The 21,612-nt window shown below is 44.8% G+C and overlaps 1 protein-coding gene across 6 annotated transcripts in view; it reads right to left on the bottom strand.

Annotated features, from left to right (window-relative positions):
- Positions 1-21,612, bottom strand: part of ZNF618 (zinc finger protein 618) — a 162,124-nt gene that overhangs the window by 24,577 nt on the left and 115,935 nt on the right. For 4 of the 6 annotated variants that reach the window (XM_040605586.1, XM_040605587.1, XM_040605588.1 and 1 more), the window contains 7 exons: positions 20,640-20,729; positions 19,211-19,246; positions 18,370-18,447; positions 17,251-17,340; positions 9,630-9,818; positions 5,998-6,081; positions 4,850-4,906 (listed from right to left, as the gene is read on the bottom strand). In XM_040605586.1, the coding sequence (XP_040461520.1) occupies positions 4,850-4,906; positions 5,998-6,081; positions 9,630-9,818; positions 17,251-17,340; positions 18,370-18,447; positions 19,211-19,246; positions 20,640-20,729 (624 nt within the window). The remainder of the gene's footprint in view (positions 1-4,849; positions 4,907-5,997; positions 6,082-9,629; positions 9,819-17,250; positions 17,341-18,369; positions 18,448-19,210; positions 19,247-20,639; positions 20,730-21,612) is intronic. The other 2 variants (XM_040605585.1, XM_040605590.1) reach the window with 2 other exon arrangements.

The following is a 21,612-nucleotide window of genomic DNA, read 5'->3' as shown; positions in this document are numbered from 1 at the left end:
GCCTGTCTACAAGTTGCCTGTTCAACGTAACAAGTCTGGAATAACTTAAATGAACGTGGCACCAGAAATTAACAGTTCGTTCCCAGAAACCTCAATTCCATGCAAAAGCCCAGTGGACACAGAGACTCTCATTTATGTGACTGAGCAAGCGACACTTTCTTAACTGAAGTCTCTCCCTAAGTTACTCTTTATTCTAATGGTGAGAACTGCACTCAGATAGTAATCCCTCTTCTGGGCACATCATTTTTATGCAGCTCTATGCATGTGCAATTGTGTTGCCCCATGATCAACATCACCTGTGCTCTGCACAGCTTAGTTACAAAAATGTGGGTACTCACATAACTCCCCCCACTTTTCCTCACTCCTCAAACTGGATCATTAGCAGGCTTGGACTTCCCACCTCAATGGAAAGACAGCAGCAGCAGGCTTGTACCATTCACAAACCAAGCAACAGATGAGAAAGATTTACCAACAGATGAACCACTTGAATGGGATTTGTACTTTGTGCTTCGGTCCAGCTGACACAACCTGTAAGACAGTTGGTGCATCTCAGGAAGCAGAGGCGCAGGAGGCTGCCTGGGCTGTGCTACACATCAGATTGTAATCAATAATCAAGAATTATTATGCCCCAAGTATTAAAGCTGCACTCACCCACCAAAAATCCTAGTAATTTCTTCCCAGAAGAAATCCAACCAGGTGGGCTGTATGATCACTGGACTGCATAGAAAGAGCAGAGGAGGATGCATGGCCAACAACAGAGAAGGAGGAAGATCCCAGTGTTTGTAACACACCTAGCTGACTCCCCCCATATGTGCACCACGACCACCTGCACTTTCAGTGCAAAACAGCTTGGCAAAACAAAAAGTATGGCAGTAGCCACTGCTCTTAAGTCTGGCCTTCCATTTGGGTGCACATGGGGACCTGGCATTGTCAGGGCAAGAGTAACTCCTGTTACTGCAACAGAAGTTGCATGGGACACTCAAGCAGACATCATGTCTGCTCCCAGCACCACCAAAGCTTCAGAAGAGATTTAAATCATGAGTTTAACACTGATTTGCACTCTGCCTTTTTGCTGCTTTCCATAAAACTAAAGGTTAGTTCTGGCTAGTTGCTAAGCAAGAAAGACATACAATCTATTTCTGTTTAAGAGACTACCCTGTTTAACATAAGCTAAAAATATTGGGTTTATGTGGCAAGTGGTGAACGAGACATTTCTAATTATCCTTCTGCTTGAAATAGTTCCATGCTACAACTGGATGGGAATTAAGAACCATAGTATATTATAGGATGCGGCTTATGTACATTTTCACTAGCTAAATATAACTACCTTAAGCGTGCTGCATACATAGGAAAATAAAGTGCAGTACTTAAAAATATTTTGCACTTAGAACTGATTCACTAAAAAGAATATAGCATATAAGATCAGGAAATGACAGACTAACAGATTTGTCATTTCTGAAAATCCCACTGAACTCATGTTTAAAGTTTGGTCCTATGTCCTTCTGATTTTGAGAACTGGCACTTCTCAGCCTTTTCCAAACATTTTTACTTCTAAATCGAAAGGAGGAAGTTAACTGTTTTTTGGTCTCAGTCTCACCTCAGCTTGGCATGAACTGATTCAGAAAAGAAGATATTTCCCTTGCCCCTCTACACAGTCTGAAATAAACACTGCTGGAAAGAAAAGCTTCCTTAGGTAAACATGAATGAAAAGCACTGACATTTTAAAAACTGTAAATGCTAAAATTTGTTCCACTGGAACTTACGACAGTAATAGTTACCTAATGGAGCAGATGAAATTGAGACATACTTACACAGCCTAAATCAACTTTGAGAGTTAAAAGTATTTCCCAATTCCCTACATAATTTTAAATGTTCTCTCTTTCGCATTGATAATGTCTAGCAAGTTTAGACATCAACAAATATTGTCAATTTCAATTAGTTTTCTCCTTTTGATGGCTGTATTTTAAGGTATCTAAAGAGCTTTTCTTTTCCTTTATGTTTTGGGGTTTTTTTCTTCTTGAAGCCTCACAATTTCTTTCATTCCTCTTGGCCTACAGGTGGTGTAACCACAAATTCTTCATTTTACTAAGGAGTCATCCACAGCGTCCAAAACAACAGATCAAGGCTGGATTACGCTGTAAACACCAAGTCAGAGACAGTTGTTGCCCCTGAGGCTTTCTGATGTCTGATGAAAAGTGCAACAAAAAAAGAGATCCAAAAGGTTGGGAAGTACCAAGGGTAGTTGTGGTTACCACAACTACATCACGGCAGGGCCAAGCCTGCAGACTTCCACTCAAATGCTGCTCTACCCACTCCACCTGCACATGGTGGAAGAGGAAGGCAGCAAGCCTTTATTACTGAACACAATACATGTATCTGCCCCTTTCTGGGCCTTTTTCCTTCCCATGCTCAGGCTGACAATCACTAACTTTTGCAAGAAGCGTATTTCACAAGCTGGCCTTCAAATATTGTTTGGCCTCCTGCGAATTTAGTACAGAAAATCCCTGCACGTGTCAAGGCTCAGCAGGATAACCACCACCAAGGAGTGCTTTCTTCAAAGCAGCTTTACAGCACCTTAGATGAGTAACATCTTACGCACTGCAATGAGCAACTCTATCTTTCAGGATCAGGTTATGTCATTGTTTTTGGACTCTGCTTAGTTCAGTAGTGAATAATCACAAGTTTCATGCGACTTGGGACCATTGCGTTGGCTGCCTGTTGCTCCAGAGGAAGCACAAGGAAGCAATCTGCGCATTTTAGCAGATAATATTTTTAAAGCACTGTGAAACTTCCAGGTTTCATCAAAAAACAAGTTTAAGAGACTGTGGAGACTATCCCATTAATACAAAGGACACTCTCCCACTCACGAGGTGGATGGGCAGCTAAAAAATCCTCCATCCACTCTGTGGCTCCATCATGCCCTGCTGGGAGACAGACCTTCTGCTAGTCAGCGAGACTCAAACACACCCACAAAGCAGTTTGCGATGCAGAACAGGAGCTGTTTTATAGGCAAGAAGATGCCAGCTTACTCAGATAAGGATACCAGGTACCTGCATTCACTATGGCAATGACTGGGGCTATGCCTAGGGAAGAGACATCTGAAATTCAACATTTTCCATGCTAGTTGTCTTACTCCCACTTACAGGACTCCCTACGGCAATGCATCCAAATCCATTTCAGGTGGCTTTTGTTGCTGATCTTCCCTCTCTGCTTGTCCTCCCCCTCACTCCAGACAACCAGACAACCACATTATCATCAGCTGCCTTCCTGCCTGTGCAAAATCCGCTGGCTGGAGCTCAAGAGAGGGCAAGCCAACAATGCCAGAATTACTCCCAAGAGTTCACATGACACATGTGAACACTAAGCCACAGAGAGTTTGTCCCACCTACTGAAACACAGCTATGGAAAGAAGGAAAACAGGGAGGTAAGGACATGTCAGCTCTCTGAAAAGGAAGTTACTGAGAACTCTGTTTGGTCACCCAAGCACGCAGGGCTCTCCATAGCCTTCTCTAATCACCAGTGCCATTCACAGTGTGACATGGTGATGTTCATCAGGCTGCTATCAATGAGAACGTTTAGACTGACTCCTGAGAACATGAAATAAAAGAGAAGAAATGGCTTGGTGCAGAGGCTGGAAGAGAGCACTGAATGGGACACACAGGAAGCAGCACAAAGATGGGGTCAAGGGGGGAACACAGGGCTGGGGAAGAAAAGAGGATGCAGGATAGACAAGGAAAGGGGGAAAAGGGAAGAAGTTTATACATCTCCATGCACCACTCTGGCTTTGAGGAGTGTGTCAGCTGCTTAATGCAGAAAAGTACTTCCAACCAGAGCCAAACTCCTCTCAAACCAGTCCTGAGCAACTCACTCAAGTACCTCAGGTTTCCCAGCTCAAATAAAATTTCAGATGAGCACCTTGCAACTCCCCTGCAGCCTGCCAGGCCCTAGACTAAGCCATAAAATAAACTGCCAATACATGTGGTGCAGACAGAAACACTTCTTACAATGAAGTAAGACGAGGCAAATCGTATGAAACTCACTACTCAGTTTGTAAAAATTTCTGACTTTGTTTTGCGTTTTACTGTGAGATTTTTATTCATGTGATTTAAATGTTGCAGTTCAGACAGAAACAGATTCGGAAGGATGGGTGTGATGTGAGCTGGTACAAGAAGATGGCAGGGAGAATCTGTGAGATGTGTCACAGCAACAACAGGTCAGTATTTAATAGTTCAGACAGAACTGAAGTCTTGGACTATTCAATACAGCCACTCTTTCTCTGTGTCTGCTTTTTGTCAGTGGTTCCTGGACCCCCTCCCACGCTACAGTTTCATTTCTCCTCCTGCATAACTTAACAAAAGGAGGTTTGCAGCCAGAAGGTTTTACAAAGCAGCTTTCTTCACTTTAGGGACAAGCTGTTTGATATGAAGGAAGATAATTCTATCCTTCCTCTGTAGGCTATACAGGGTTTGACAGGAATAAAAAAGGAACAATCTAAGGCTGCTGCTTTCAAAGGGCCCCAGAGGAGTCAGGAACCCAACGATACATTGGCATGTAAAGCCAAGCACTTAAAGGCTTTGAAACCCTTCAGATAAACCACTCGTACTACCCACAGAAGACAAGATATGAGGAGCAGACCTGCTGAGAGGCAAGTGGCCACTTTCAGAGCAGCAAGTCAGGCTAGTAACTCTTGGCCGTCAGTGAACTACGCTGCTGTCGCGTGTCATGTCTACCAGCCTGGTGGGGCTGACTGAAGACAGGCTGGGCCAGCCTCTACGGACTCCTGACTGCTGCTGCTCATGCGGAATGGGACTACAGAGTACAAGGGCCTGAAACACAGAGACAAGCTCACCTGATGGGTTCTGCTTACACCTCTTTTCTTTAGGTTTTTCTGTCCCCGAATGAACAGCTGTAATTGTGGTGAATGCTTGGATTAGTACAGGATTGTTCCCCAACACATAACATGCAGTATTTTAGTAACACACAACTTTTCCCCCATTCACTAATATCCAGTCTGCTATCACATGTGGGTTTGCAGCACCACTTCATTCCTTTTTTTCCAATGTGGTTCCAAAAAGCCCCTTATTTGCTTCAGAGGCAGAAATAAAGCCCTACAACAGATCCTGTGTAACCTGCTCCAGAGACAAATCCCTCCCCTTACCTGTCCATTCCAGCTAGCAGCGTTGTGAACACCACATGTTTTGATATTATTGAATGGGGAGAGGAGGGAGGCCAGCCTTTTCTGCTGGCTTGTTATTTATCTCTCCATCAAGATGCCAAAATTAACATTTCATCTGGTCTGTCTGTTATGCTCCAATTAAGGAGCATAAAAGAATGGCAGTGTCCCACTTGAACACAGGGAGGTACATTGGCAGGATAAAACTCTACAAAATTGTCTAGGCCCGTGGTTATGTTTAGTTACTACCACTTGGACTTAAAACTCAAAAGAAACTCCAGAAGTGGAGTAAATTTTAATTCCTTCTAGCACATGTATTTTGGTCCCACATCTACACATCTGGCATGCTGTAACCTCCATGTAGCAAACTCACAAACACCTGGACTCTGGTTACAGTGATGTGCAAATAAACTGACACATTAGGCATCAGTGCAATATGCAAACCGCTGTTCTATTTAGTCTTCAAACTTCTCTTGCTTGCTGCAAATGGCTTTGCTTCACAAGGACTTCACTGATACACAGACAAAGAACAAGTACACTTTATGTCCATCCATAATTCCCCTTTCTCTAGATCTTTGCTCCCCACTGAAAAATCTATGCTAAAATATCTGGACCTTGGGAGCAGGATCTCCGCATCACCTTTTTTACAGGCTTGGAGTGCCAGGAACCTGGGAGGAGTGAGAAGAGGGCACTACCCCTGGAATGCTAGCTGCCTGCAAGCTTAAATATATACCCCAAATATATAAACAATCACCGATCACAGCTGAATCCTGCTCTCGAGAGGGACGTGGTAAGCAACAGCAGGAGGGAGTGAACACACTTACCGCTGGAGTTCTGAGAATTGCTGTTTGTTTCTTCAAAGTTGTTTTGCGCTTTGCCTTCCACTCTCCTGCTGAAAGCACTTTCTGCTGGGTGGAGAACAAAGCAGGGATGGTGACTGGTCAATACTGGTTGCAGAACCACACCGACAGGAGGCAAGACAACATGCTCCTGTGCCACATAATCGCATACCCTGAATACATCAGAAAGGTCAAATACCTCGTTTTGGAGGCAAATGGGCCAGATTCATTGAAGGGGTAACAGGTAGGTATTTTTCTTGAATGCCTTCTGGCTGAGGTGGCCTGGATTGGCTCTTAGGGAGCCCATGAACACCAGTCCTGACTGAACCAGAAGGGTCATGGCTTCCTCCCCTGCAAAAAAACCCAACTCTTATCTTACTCCTCCTTAAGGCAATAAGCAGCCCTTAAAGTCTCGGGCACAGGTGACCACCAGGTCTGCAGACTGAACTCCATGTCTTCACCACAACATGCAAGAGAGTCACCTACCAAAGCACTACGCCAGCTCTCCCCATGCTTCCCAGCAATCTGCATTTGCTTCCTAAGCACTCCCTCAGAAACATTCGAATGGAGGACTGACAGGCTGTCTGACAGCCTGCCCACGATGTCTGGAAAAGCTACGGCAGATCCCCTGGCCCTCTTTACTTTCCCACACTGAACTTGGTGCTGCACCCCTCCCCAAAACCAAGCAAGCAGGCCCTGCTCCTCTGCTGCATGCTGCCAGCCAGTGCTCTTAGCAGTTCACTCGCTTCGCACACTTCAGCAGCAGTGCAGGGCTGTTTTCCAGGAACTGTAATGGGAGGACTCCTCCAGTGTGCAGAGGTGGTTCCTGACCCTGGCTGCTGTGTCCTGAAACATCACCGTACAGCACAGCTGAGGTGCGTCCCATCCTTCTCAAGCTGATGTTCCTTAGCACGAGTTCAACAGTACAAATACTGTGAGGTCTCGTCTCACTTCAACTAGGATCGCAATGTCTGGGAAAATGTCTTTACTGTACTGACTCAAAGGATAAACTACAAATAAATACAATAAAAGGTGAACTGGCCAAACTAATGTGTATGGTCTGTGCTGTATAGACTCTTCTGTATGTGGACTCACCCATGGAGCTCACTGTCACCCAATGGGTTCATCTGAACATGGCTCTGCAAGGCTCTGCTGGGATCAGCAGCACACAAATTGTATAGGGAGGGAGCTGAGGGACAGAAGTCTCATTCAGGAATGACAGGGACTGTTGACAATTGATATCAGATCATCATTTCGCTATGTATTTCTGTAGATCGCTGGAGTGGTCAGAACTGCTGTTATTACTTCCGTACAGAGGCCCCAGCTCCCCGCAGCCTCACAGCCTCCCTGTGCTGCAGCTGAAGTGTGGCTCAGACACATGGGCTTTATGTCTGATGTGGCTAGAAAAGACCTGAACTGCATCAAGCTCCCAGTTCATGAATTTTGGTCCAGCCAGTCCTTAGTGGACCCTTTGAGTCCTAAGCAGGCTTCTTAAATTCTCAATCTACTACAATCCTGACTCTTTCTAAAATGTAGAACAAGAAAACTGGGTAATCAAATCAGTTAAAACAGAATCACACAAAACAGGGCTGAAAACGAACTGGAGAGATTATCTAGTCCACCCCCCCTGACAGATAAATAACAGGAATGAGAGGCCTGAAATAACTAGAAAATCAGATGGCACAGTGCAAAAAAGAGACCACGACAAAATGGATGAGGCCAACCCACCCCCCAAGAGACCCAGGTTCAAATCCCGGCTTATGTCACAAGTAGAAGTGAGTTGCAGGTCTCCAAAATTGTTCAGAAAAAAATTGCATGGTAGTTTTGTCCTCCTCTCCTATTTATTTTTTTTTTTTCTCCAAATCTGGCATTAAGAAAAAGCTGGTTTAGTGCACCTCCTTGATCTTACTGTATCCCTCCCACACAGCAAAGGGCAGCTGACACAAGTTTTCTCTCTCTCCTCAAACTGAACCTTTGGCATGCAAAGCAAAATTATCTGTACAGACAAATTAAGTGCCACTCTACTAAGCGTCTGTGGAGATGCTGTCAGTGGAGTGGTACTCTATCATCTCTGGTATTATCCAGGCCCAGTGTAATGTCTCTAACCGCAGCGCTGGGAAGGCATCCCTTCTGGAGACTGTCTTCCTATAGGTGTTATGGTCAATGCATTCGTACCAGAAATTCAAGAAACTGCTCAGACTGCCTTTGTACAAGACACTGCCTTGAAAGACACCACAGAAATGACGCCACCAGATAAGATAGGGTAGGACCCCCAGACTAGTATTAGTTTCTTGAAGATTGATCTACTAGGCCCAAGCATCATGCGATTCCTTCCTCCATACGGGAAGAGAACAGCTCAAAAGTTTTTACCCAGTGTACTGATACACTTTTAGATTAGAGAAGTGAGGGGGAAAAAGTGCCTTTACAAAAAACACCTCCCAGCTACTGCCCAGATGAACCTGGCCTCTGCCCCAGGAAGGCTCCCAGTTTTTCCATTTTTGTGAGAGACATGAAACTGGAAGACGTTGTTGCAGGTTTAAATAAATAATGAAAAAGGTTTCTCAGCTTTAACTCTGACACGAGTTGGATTGGATGGACATCAAATTAGTAATAAAATCATACAAATGTTTAAGAGGTGCAGTAACAATATGAAATCTCAGGACCCACAAGCTGTAAGAAGACAGGTCACTCACTGCAACATCTGGTATCTGTGGGAGTGTGTGCGATCTAACAAGCACCCGTGTTGAACATCCTGTGGTCTCTCCCACCACGGCCACCTCTGCTACTCAGCGTCTGTCCATGCCAGACATTTCAGGGGCATTTAAACACCAGCTGATTAACCAGCCCTTCTTTTGTACCAAGATGGAATATGTATCTACCAACCTGACAGATTTAAGAGAGTGTTTCCCTGCTGCCTGGACATGTGAATGCTGTGTCTCACATCCTATTTATTAATAGTTCTCTTTCTGTGCTCTTTGCTTTCTATTTTTTTATCCCCCTTTTTTTTTTAAGTTTTGATATTGCTTGGAAGGAGGAAACAGGGACTATGGAAGGACCAATCTTAACTTGAGTGTCCTAACATCTCTGTAATGGTTCTGTACCATTAATTTTATTGCCAGAACCCACCTTATTTCTTGGTGGTTCCTGTGGGGAGTGAAGCACTGTGAAAACACCTGTACTCCATTTCACTTCCTCAGGCACAGGCCTAGCCCTGAAAATATCGCCTTGAGGGAAACAAACACTAAATGCCAAACAAAGCTGAAAACCAAACAAAAATCCCCATACCTGACAAGCCATTATGCCAGTCCCTTGTCAGGAAGCTCTCCTCAGTTTGTGACACCAGGATTTGAAACAGGGTCTTTTGTACCTTGTGGTTAGCATGATGCTTCAAAAAACCCACCTTGTCTCTGGGAAGAAGTTATAAAGACCTATGGCTCATGTAAATTTTTATATATAATGTGCCAAAGGATCTGATCCCCTCAACTGCTTCTGGGAGTAGCTTATCTGGGACAGTCATGGATGGATCAGACTGAGTCCAGGAAGGGTCAAAAGCCAACCCAGGGCTGGACTGGACACTAAGCAGTTAAGAAAGTTGATGGTAGAAAGGCAATTGGTACCTGTGATGGCCTTGCTTCCTGGGGATCCAGAATTTGGAGCGCGGAACATCTGGGATTGGGATGCCGGTGGGACACCGGAGGGGGTGCGGTGCAGGAGGGTAGAACATCGGTTTATTGAAGCCGGTGTTTTTTTGCTGGATTGGCTCGCCTGTGTCTTCACTGCCACGAAGAGTGGAGATCGAGAGAACTCTGGATATGAACACTCAGAACTAGTGCCTGGACAGTCAGTCAGCTCCCAGACCGTGTGCCTTCTGGGAGGGTTGCTTTCTAACAGCAATGCTCACAAAACCCTTGCGTGGGGACCTGCAGCAACTGTGGATCCACCGATCCCATGTAACAAAACTTTTCCCCGCTCACCCGAGGGGACAGATTATTGAAGCTTGTTAGTTCCCTTCCACACCTTTAACTGCCACGTGACCAACCCATTCCTCCTCCAGCAGGAATCACCCCATCCATCCAGGAGCACTATTTGATTGCCATGGCCTGGCTGGGTGTACCTGCATCATTGTCCTTCATCTCTATGTAAGTAAGAGTTTGATTTTTGAGAGCAGGTTTCTAATCTAATACCCAGAGCTCTGAATAGGGAGAAGTTTACAACTTTGTTAGCTGAGCTTTGCATAAATCCTAGAGATCTCCAGCTATTCCTTGTCTCATTAACCAAAAACAAAGGAAAGAGGGCTGCTGGTAATGGAATGCAATTAGGAGGCAGAGTTCTCATCCTGCAAGCCAGGAAAGGCCTTTTGGCCCTTATCTTCGGAAGAGTACTGGTGATATGTGGAGAAATTCTCAGTGTTACTGGGATATGCTCTTCGTATGTGTCTATAGTTTGGTCTCTGCAATGCACAGTGAGGATCACCAGGAATTTTCAATGCCAAAAGTCATACAAAAAATCTTCAGGAGGACAGCCCTTTGTCTAAGCCATATGGACTAAAAAAAAATAATTACAAAAATAGAGAAGAAACCTAACCTTCTTTCATTCCTCAGTGGCTTCTTCCATGGAAATTTGGTACAGTTCCTGAAGCCCAAGTCTCACTACAACCATCTGCCCTGAAGAATCACTAAGAAACAAGGTTCACATAACCCACATCCCAAGCTCACTGCCAGTAATTTTTATAGAGTGATATTTCAGGATGCCTAAAGCTGGGTGGGCAACACTAGGACCTGTTCATCTTATATGGAAATAGTTATCCATATTGAGCAGTTCTTTCATGGACTGCCATGGCAGCTCAACAGCCTGACTCTGAAACAGGTGAGGAGAAAAGTCACTTAGACTGGGACTAGATCCTTATTTCCCAAATCCCATGAGATGCAGACCTCAAATGCGAACTGTTCTTATCTTCCCTGTCAGCAGTCAGCAGCACTGGAGAGGGAGGATGTGTACATTCAAAGTGGCTTGCAAAAAGATACTCAAAGTAAACAGGTTTTTGTTTCAACTGATCTGATACACAGATCCAAAATGACATTTATTGTTAACGTTAGTGAACTTCTGCAGGAGATTTTGTACTAGGTTTCCTCATAGTTTAGGTCAAGATGCTTCTCTGCTTGGTCTCTGGCCAGCTGAATAGGCAGGAGGCTTGCTTTCGCTTCCTATACTTCCTTTCAATCTCCATGGACAATCCTCCTCCAGTTGCTGCCAAACCGCCAGCGAAAACGTAGTCAGATACGACAGTTTCCTGCTTATGTGTCATCTAGTTTCCCACCAGGCATATTCCCACCAACTGCTGCTTTATTCCCTCTCCATACCAAGAGAAGTTGCAAGCAGCCAACTTGGTGTCAGAAACAAAGAGCATCATTGCAAATTCTCTGCAGTCCAGGCACTGCTCTCTTGAGAGCCAAATAAAAAAGCCCCAGTGCTATGAAGGCCTCCAAAATTATTTCTTTTCTCTTCCAACTTAAACAAGTATGTCTTCACATTCAAACCGCAGAGCGAAGCCTGCTCCATCTGACACTAGGCAGAGACAGAGTTTGGGCCAGCAATGCAAGACAGACAAAAGAGTATTCTAACAGTATGAAGGATGCTAATAATTCATTGGAAAAAAAAAGTTTTAGTCTTTAGTTCATCAGATGACAAATTCCCTCTGAAGACTAAGCAGCACAGGTAGAGACATTAATGCAGCTCCTCTGTTCTGCTCTTAAAAAGTCACCTTCACTGTGCAACTCACTGCCTCAGGCTGATGAAAAGGCAAGGTATTTCCAAAGTTCAAGGTATTTCCAAAAGTGAAAATACTGAGGTGCTGAATGCTTACAAAAACCTCCTGCCTCAAAATCTGCAGCTAGACAGCAAGACTGAAGACAGCACTGTGAACAGATGATCCCATAATTGCTGCTATGAAGTTTTTTAAACTTTCTCCGAAAGCATCTGAGAGATGTCCCAGTTGAAGCTGACATAGTGAGGAAGGGAGGGCAGGAGAGGAGTAATGTGGAGAGTAACTCTCACTGAATGCCCCCTAGTCACTTGGTAAACTGTGTGCCCTGTGCTACAGCTGCACAGACTGGCACACAGTGTGCTAAAGACCACAGACAATACAGGTGATATGTGAAAGACGGGGGACTCTGCCTGGGCAGCAGGAAAAAGAACTTGCTCATCGCCGTGCTCAGTCATGATGGCTGCAGAGTTGCTCCCAGGGCAATGATGTAGCTAAAAAGTCTGAGGTCCTCTTTGGGTATGCAATCAGGGCACTTTTAAAGGGGATCAGGAAGACTTGTTAGCTCTCAGTTCCCTCACTAGACCCAGTGCTGGTGCCTGCCCTTCATGAAGGTGGTTAACAGACTTGAGAATATTCAGATGAGAAGGCAAGAGAATAAACGAAGGACAAGAACAGCACACCTTACAATGGAAACACAAAGTCACTCCTTTAGCTTAACTGGGAGGTTAGTTACTACAAAGTGACCCGACAGCAGGCTATACAAAGGTCTAGAAAGGACAGAAATTTCGTAACTCAGTCCTCCTTCATCTAGCAGACAAAATTATAAATAGGATCCAGTGTCTGAAAGCTACAGCTGGATATTTTTAGTCTTAATTTGGTGAGGGTAATAATTCATCAAAATAATTACCTTAAGAGGTTGCTGTATTTTCTGTCACTCTGAACAGCAAGATTAGATGTCTCTCTAAAACATATACATGAGCAATTAAATCAAGGCAATCCTGTAGCATGTGTCACTCCGGTCAGTCCAGAGATCACAGTGGTGCTTCCTGGCTTGCCTGTCTTTGGTAAGACCTTCAAGCCCTAGAAAGCTGTAGCACTAAGTAGAAAATGTGGCAGGTATTTCAACAGGTCTCCTTGAAAAAAACATAAACCCACACACTACCACAATGCACGACCACAACAGAACAGACATCAGATTATCCCAGTAACTTCGCTTTTTCCAGCAAAAAATTCTGGCTATTGATTTGTGTACCACATTTTGTCAGAAAGATAATTTTTTTCAGAATTTTTTGTCAGGATGGGTAAGGAACCATTTGGATGGTTCAGATGGAATTACGCCATCACCTCTGGAGAAAAACCTATGTTTAGTGAGTATGATGGGAACAGATTCCTTAACAATGGCCTGAAATTCAATAAGCTCAGCAGAAACCTCTGCTATTGGGAACAGGAAAAACCCTGTGCTCAAACATATGAAATTCTTAATGTGCTTCTTTATACATACAAAGAAATACTGCCAGGGGAACCTGTTGCTAAGGCACTGTGGGATCAGAGAGTAGGAAAAACATCTGAACTCACAGATTTCACTCACTGAGATGGAGAAAGCAAAGACACACCATCCAACTGAAATCTGGATCTGTTTTTTTTTCTTGGTTAGGCTGGACCTGTGTGGAAACTAGATGGGCTACCAAAAAGGATCCCTCTCCCTAAAAGAAAAAGCCACGGTGGCAGCTGCCTTTAAGAAACACTGCATTTAAGCATTTTTGATGAACAAATTGTATCCAGTGCCCTTCACAGTAAGAAGAGTAATTGAGCAGAGAGGCTTGATGAACTTCCTTGAGCATCTCAGGTGACAGGGTGGATGTAGGTCTGTCTGTCCCCTACGGAGCCAAGTATGACCATGGGGCTGGCAGGGCAGGGTCTTCAGCAGCTGGGACCCATCCTACAGCCCCTGAGAGAGGTGAGAGAAGTGAGCAAGGCAGGACCAGAGATGACAGCCAGGTTCAACCAAGAGTCCAGATCATCAAGATTCAAGCTGAGAAGTTAATCCACAGGTCAGCAGCAGGATCAGCCCTGATGAAAACAACCAGGGCCAGACACATACCAGTTATCACGGAGATCCAGAGTGATGAGACATGGTTGACATCAAGCTGGGAAGTCAGTCTACAGGTTGGGGTACTGAGCAATGGGATCCATGGCATGGGCATGTCTACAACTGAGCTGGAGACCAACATCCAACAGTGTGGCTCAGGCAGGGACCGGTGGCCCAAAGCTGGGCTGAAATAGGGATCTGAATGTGGGCAGAGGCCCTGTGTGAGGCTGGACAGGCTGAGTAAGAACTACTAGTGCACTCAGGGCCCTGCCATCACTTTAGATTTTCATCCTGGAAGGAACAAACATGGTTAGCTGTGCCGATTTGAGTGCTCTCACCACACACCTCCATGACCAGCAAATCTGTTGCTTTATCTGCAGTTACCAGAAAAGGATGTGCTGAGGGCACAGTCCTGAACCTGTATTTACCAAGCTAAAACCCACTCCTGATGAATTTTCTAGCCAGTCCACATCCCAATCAGACTAGGTTTTCTCTGTGCTGTAAATACATGATCTATAAGCAATCACAATATGCCAGCCACCTGCAAATACGGTTACATCAGTTCCATCTTACAGAGCAGACAGAGCCTGGAGGAGGACAGAGAAAAATCTCTGAACCCTCCCTCTGCGCACCTCCATTCAGAAACAATTCTAAAATGGGGACAACGAATGTGCCTACAATCCACTTTTTTGGGAACAGCCTCTGACACCCTTCTGAAAGAGCGAATAGGCTGACAGAAACAGTATAAAAATATGTATTTAAAAAGAGTAATAGCCCAGTTCTAAGCACATGAAAAAGCCCCTACTCCTCACCAACAAAAGGGAAAATTAAAAGGAGACATTTGGCATTAACAATTCCAGGGAACCCCACAGCAGAGCTCTTTTCCAGACAGCAGGTATCCAGCAGCGCTGACCAAAAATTATCCTGCAAGGTCCTATTGACCCTGCAGGGTATGAGTCCTTGTTTTAGCCCATTTTCAATCATTTTTATCCATTATCAAAGAAAACCAGAAAGACAGGCTCCGGAAGGGAAGCTTGCACTCAAGCAGAGAGACCCAGAAAGTTTGAACTGGTAATGTTGAAGTGTTTTCCTTACCCGGTCCCACTAAGGCTAGCTTCTCAGCATTTGCCTTATATGAAAAGATCAAGACCAGGGTAAAGACACAGTCTCAGCTTTACTTCTTCTGATTGCTAGGGCCCAAGAAAAGCTAGCTGTGCTTTTCAAAAGTCATGGGTTTACAGCTGCCTCACAGGACCTTGGTTTATAGAAAAAGCAGAGTCTGAGCAGTAGAAAGGTGGCAGGATGTACTGGCCAGCCTGCTTTGGGAGCTAATCAAACCCTCTCCAGTAAAACTCATCAGGGTTAATATTTTGTCACTGAAAATTATAAACCTTGCTGGTCATGGGAACTAGGAAAGGAAAAAAAAAAAAGGTTAAAAAAAAAAAAGGAAAAAGAAAAGTTTATGGGGAGGGGTTAAACCTTGTGAAAACACCATCCTGATCTGATCTTAAGTGCCCTCACAGTTAAAAGATATTTGCTGAAAAGACTGGAAACCCATCTGCACACCTCTGTGACTGCTGGCCTAGTCTGCAGCAAGGGCAGCTTCTTTGGTTTTCACAAAGGTTACTGCAGAAACCATGGTGCAAGGATGGTTTCAACCCCAGCATTCAAATGAATGTGCCTCCTCCTCCAAAACTGGCTTCCAGTAGTCAAAACGCGGGCATTAGGACCCTGCAGCTGCACTCTGCACAGGGAAAAGGGCCGTGGGGACCATCTGTGTGGACCATTCCTATCTGCAGTCAGACCTGCAGGGCCCACTTCAAGCAAATACCTCTCAGAAAACCAGTTGTGTTTTTCTTTTATGCTGGAGAGCCTGGACTGGAACCAGCAGCTGCATCCTATTACTACAGACAGTTGGGAGGATGGAGAGATATCCATAGTGATAAAGCCCCTTGACATGGGAAGTACTGGGAAAATAAGAATCTGCTACTGTTGAGCAGAGACTCAGTGCACAGTCCTTACAGCACACTGCTCCTGAGCTGTCTGTACAGGGGTGGACTAGAGACACCAAACCCTTGGTGTATGAGGGCCCATTTATACTAGGAGATTGACCTACCGCTGATCACCACCAAAGGCTTTTCTGAGGACCTAAAACTACCTCAATTAAGAGGTAGAGTTTGGGGATGCAGGGATGTTTAGGAATAACTGCTACATGTGCAATCATAAGCACCGCGTTAGTTTCTTCAGGCAGATGGGAGATAAAAAGACTAACTTTGTGATGATGGCAGCAGAGGTATTTTATGCCCTACACCCTCTACCACAATCTTGGTCCATCTCTGTGCCTCAGAGAACCTGCATGAAAGCTGTCAAGAGCCACCAAGCCTTGATCCACTTTAGAAGTCCTGGTCTGGTGGACTATGTTTCCACATTTATTTTATGTATGTCTAAAACCAAAGCTGCCTTATTATAATAACTTTAAACCCTAAGCTGAAGCTGAACTTGGTGAGGAAGGCATGTGCACTCCCTCTGCTGGCTGCACATCACAGCTGAAGAAATCCACTACACCCATCCTCATCATCAGCCAAAACACTGGCAGTGCACAGACATGGGCGAAGGGCAACCGTGCTGGCTCACAGCATTAAAATTGCAATAAAGCCCAGGGTGATGCTATGAAAGAAGCATGAAGTTCAGGTGTAAAGAACTTCTCTGCATACTTTTAAAGCATCCAAAACCAGCATGTATCAGGAATTTCTTTCAACTGTTAGACTAAAATTTTGCACTGAATTACACTTAATTGCTCATTAAAACCACCCCTTTGTCTGGGGAGTGCAGACCGTAGTGTCCCTCCAGAGTGCAGATCGTAGTGTCGTGTAGTATGCTGAGAACTGCCTTTTCCCGAGCTCCCTGAAATAAATATTTTATTGCCTGTGATTTAGTAGCAAGCTGCCAAGGTAATTTACATGATTTTGAAAACCAGCTTTAACTCACTGTCTGAAATAATTTCTCAGAAGCTCGTAAGAAAGATGCTTCTTCCCTAGCATGTATGTCCAGTTATTATTTAGGGGAGTCTAGAAATTTTGTGCATCACTTCAGTTAAACAACAAAATAAAATATCAAACCCCCAAGGAACATACATAGATTTGCATGACTTTAGTAAAAGTTCAGTGACATTACAGACCTAACAGCAACAGTGTCCCTCTGAGAGGAGATTCCAGCTCAGCTTTACAGTGCCCTGGTCAGCACATGATCTATGTCCTGCCAGCTGCAATCCCACAGGCCCAGTGGAAGGATCCACAAGAATTATACTCTCTCCTGCAACCCTCGTGTTTACCACCAACCACTGTAAGTCACAGTCTGTAATGAAACAGATCTCCAGGATACTCACTAATAGGTGCATGCAGCGCCACATGTTCTTGGTAGGGAGTGTAGTATTTGTACTGCTTGCCGCAGAATTCACAGGTGTAATTGCCAGTTTCTGTGAAGATGAAACAAACACAAAGATCAGAAAGGAGTGCAGAACCCTCTCACACAATCACCAAGCTCCTGACTTTTTTACATAGAAACTAGCCAGGAGACAAAAACTAGAGCATAACCCTCATGCACGTGGAACTTATCTGCCCTGTAATTCATACATCCTTTTCCCCAACAAAGGAAACATTTAAAGCCAGTGTCCAGTGATGGACCGTGCATAAAAAGTCCAGTAGAACTGAAAAAGCTGCAGAAGACTATCCCAAAATTACAGCAAGTAAGCTTGCAAAACCAAGGGGAGAATCCATTTCTAAAGTCTGTATTACAGTTGACACAGTTTTGTCTTCTGTTTACAGACTGTGATGTGTGGACAACAGGAACGGTCAAACTAAGAAACAAACTGTCAAGTTTAAGAAAGAACTTTCATATTGGGATTGTAGATTTCTCTTGCAGGAGGAGGTTTTTTTCTGTGATAACTGCTAATTCCTGCTTTGGAGGTACTTGAAATAATGAGGAAGTGTAACCACACACTGACACCTCCCGCTCTTGTCAGTGCCAGGAAGTACAGAACTGACAGCAAGCTGCAAGCCAAAGGAAAATCCAGGGTTAATCAACTTTTTCCAAAATGGAGAATTCAGAGAAATGCTTCAGCAAAGTCTGGTCCTCTGCTTGTTTAACTCTCATTTGTTTGATGAACCCATCACAAAGGCAGTAGGAATGCGATCACCTGCCAACTCTGTCAATACACCTTAAGATCTTCTCTAATCGCTACCAGCTTGCTTTTCTCCTCAACCTTTTTCCTCTTTTCTTTGCAGAACTCTTGAGCAGAAAACACCACAAAGCTCCATTTCATAGGGCCAGGGCTGTTGGTGTTTAATGTTTGTTTGAACCTAAATACATCTTTCAGCACCCCTAAGGTCCCAACACCTCCGTGTAATGTAGTGCTTTCTGGTTTTCCTAGAGGTACTCTAGCTAATGCCAGATTGAAACCCTTGCGCCTTCTCTTTCACATGTGAAGCTGTACAATAACTCATACTTGGACCAATCTTCTGGAACGGTTCCGGCTCCTCCTCCTTCACTTCATCTGCTGCTATGACAGCCTGGTCATAGGGGTCTGCAAGAGAACAGAACCAGCAAGAGAGCTGACAACACCCTCAGGTTTTCCTTCTACAGCTGCATGGGCACCGAATGCTCCTGCATCTGTAATGACATTTCGATCTGTAACAAGATTTCAAGACAGGAATTATAAACCCAATGACCTCTCTGTCTGATTTGTCCCTCCTCCTCCCCCTCCTCAGGTACCCCAGGATCACCCTCACTTCCAGCCCAGTCACATGCCTTGTAGGTACGTAATGTTTAAAAAATACAGAGAAAGACTGAACAAACACACTGCAAAGCCTGATCCATATTTTCTGATTTTCTTCCAGTGCATCTCCTATCTAATGATGTTATACTGTCTGAAAGTGGGCATGATAATGCAGTCTGCAAGCAAGTCAGCTAACGAATATTGACCAGTGACTTTCTACCATCTAAGAGCACAGCTAGAAACAAATCAGAACCCAACCCATTTTATAAAATAATTTAATTTATGCCTTGAACAATTCACTAAATCACCAAAGACATGAAACACCTGCTTCTTTGATTTCCAGAAGCCTGATCAATTGTATGTACAACAAAAGCCTGGTAGCTACTAGGGCTGGGCATCAACCTAAAGGCTGTAGACACTGGGGGAGGGAGAGAGGATGCTCCCTCTCCCGCTGCAATCAGTGACAAAATTCCCTTGACTCTTACAAGTGTAGAATCAGACCTGCTGTGCCTGAACTACTGAATGCTTGAAAAGGTTTGTGAAATAAAGCACACGAAGGATCTCAGCTTACCTGCCCGGTTTTCTGGGGCCCCTTCCACACTAAAAACTAACACAGAATAGAAGAAGGAGGGGAAGAAACAAAACAGAAATTAAATCCTCTTAAATGGCCTTATATTCCTCCTGTATTTCACGCACCACTTCAGCATATTTCAGCCCCACAGAATAAACCAGGCTTTGTGCCCCAGTCCCTCCTCTTCCCAGTAGCATCCACACAGGAACTACTTGAGCATGCCCAGCCCTAATATGATTCTCAAGGCCTTTATTCTGACACTGACACAGCCCCACGTGAAGTTCAGATGCACAGCTGCCTCATCCTTGTGTTTGCTACAACACAACCAGCCCTTTGGTGGAACTGAGACAAAGTGTCCTTGCAAAATACAAGTGGAAGCGGTTACCACAGCCCTCTTGTAACCCTAGGCAGAGCTCCCTGATCCATAGCTAAGAAGATACATTTCTGACAGAAGCAGACACATCCGCCTCACAGTGAGTTTTGTCCCAGTAATTTCATTTTGGCTCCCCATGGGAGGGAGTTTGCAGTGGTGCACTGCAAGAGAACACTGGCTGTTTGTAGAGCATATTCAGATGGTCACACGTTTCAGTTAAAACCAGAAATTTTTATGGACAGCACATATTGTGGAAAACCACTTGCTTCTCTAGAGACGGTTCAGCCACTTCTTCTTTCCAAGCAGCCTCTTTCAAAAACTCCACCAGGGCTCCCTCCTTGGACAAGTGAGTAGCAGTACCGACAGGTTTTAGCATACACAGGCGAGGACCTGGAGTATCTGTGGGCTCCGAGTCAAGGGGCTTTAGATGCTCAGTAAGCAGGGGGCAAGCCAAAGACATTATATTGTTGCTTCTGTTTCCCTCAATAGAGAAAAAAGAAACACTGCTTCTGGAGAAGGATGTCTGCTTCTGCCTGAGTGTCACCAGCCTAGGCCGCATCTACACTCACAGAGGAGAAATTGGCCTGTGAGGTTCACTGACAACTGTATCAATTCACTACCACAGTGATTACCAAGGACAAAATAACATTTCTCAACTCTGAAATGTGGTTTCTCACAGCAGAGCATGTTGGGAACAAACCTGGGCAGTCAGAAACCAAAAGGCAACTCACTCTTGCCCAGCAAGTAGCCAGGCCGAAAATTTACCTTGAGGCACTCAGTTCTAGCATATCCATCCTGACCATAAACCTGCAGACAGACAGGACTGCAAGGACCAGAGGTCCCACCAGAGGGTGTTACTCTGATGCACGCAAAAAGAATCAAGCAAAGTTCTTCCTGCAGCGCCTGTGGACTCTGCCTCCACTGACAAAGGCAAGCGAGCCATGCTGTACAATGCCCTGTACATCACGGGCCACACGGTCCTGCAGAACCACGTTTTGCCTTCCCCAACGACTTCTCCTGCTAGTTTGGGTGTCTGAGTGCCAAAACAGTACTCACCATCCACGGCATGTAGATCTCTGTGCTCTTGGAAGCAGCTATAATATTTATATTTTTTCCCACAAATGTCACACGTGTACCTAAAATTGTCTGTAGGAAGAAGAAAACAGGCCACTTTAGAAACTTTGAGGTAAAAGGCAAACACTCCAGACAACGCTGCTCAATCAGACTCCCCCATGCAGAGACACTCATCCCACATGCTCTGTCAAATCTCTAAGGCACACAGACAGCCACTGCTTCATAATGTCCCCCCCGTGCCCCGTGCTATATGGCTTGGGGCGCACTCTGATCTGTTATTTCCTATTCAGGCAGCTCTGCTCTCCGGAAGATGTCACAGCAATGAAGATGCAGAGCAGCTTCAGCCCTGCTGAAATCTCCTTTGGAAGTTCAGGGCTATGGTAGGTAAGTACTGGTCAGAATGGGGACAAACTGGCAGAGCTAAATGCAGAGTCAACATACAAGCTGTCAGAAGTCGAAGTCTTAATATGCCAACTACAACATGGACTGGATGTGCCTACAAGCTCATGGTTCTCACTGCGGCTGCTAACTGATTACTAACTGCATCCAAGATCCTGTATGGGCACATTACAACAAACAAAACCAAAGAGAACCAACGATCCAAAACACACAGGACAGGAAGGTGCTCAATGAACAGGAGGACTGTTTCATATACATTTGTACCCTAGACCCCCTCCCATCATCCCAGCAACAACAGACCCCCTTCACCACAGCCGTGTGGGGAAGACAGACAGATGCAAAAAAGCTCAAGATGCGTATAAATTAATTTTGGTCTGACTGGGGACAATGAATGTGTTTGGCTCAGCTATCACATCAGTGTAAGAGGAAAACTTCACTCGTCACCTTGGTGGGGTTTTTCCATCTTCTGATGTCTGACATACCCCTTGGGGTACAGACTGACATCCTTAGTCACCCCACTGCAACTTGCAGCGCTGCTGTACTTGTCAGCCGACCA

Source organism: Falco naumanni, chromosome 9 (genome assembly GCF_017639655.2).
Source record: "Falco naumanni isolate bFalNau1 chromosome 9, bFalNau1.pat, whole genome shotgun sequence".
In the NCBI taxonomy this organism is placed as follows: Eukaryota; Metazoa; Chordata; class Aves; order Falconiformes; family Falconidae; genus Falco; species Falco naumanni.
Note: the sequence above shows the minus strand (reverse complement) of the source record. Positions and strands in the feature narration are given on the sequence as shown.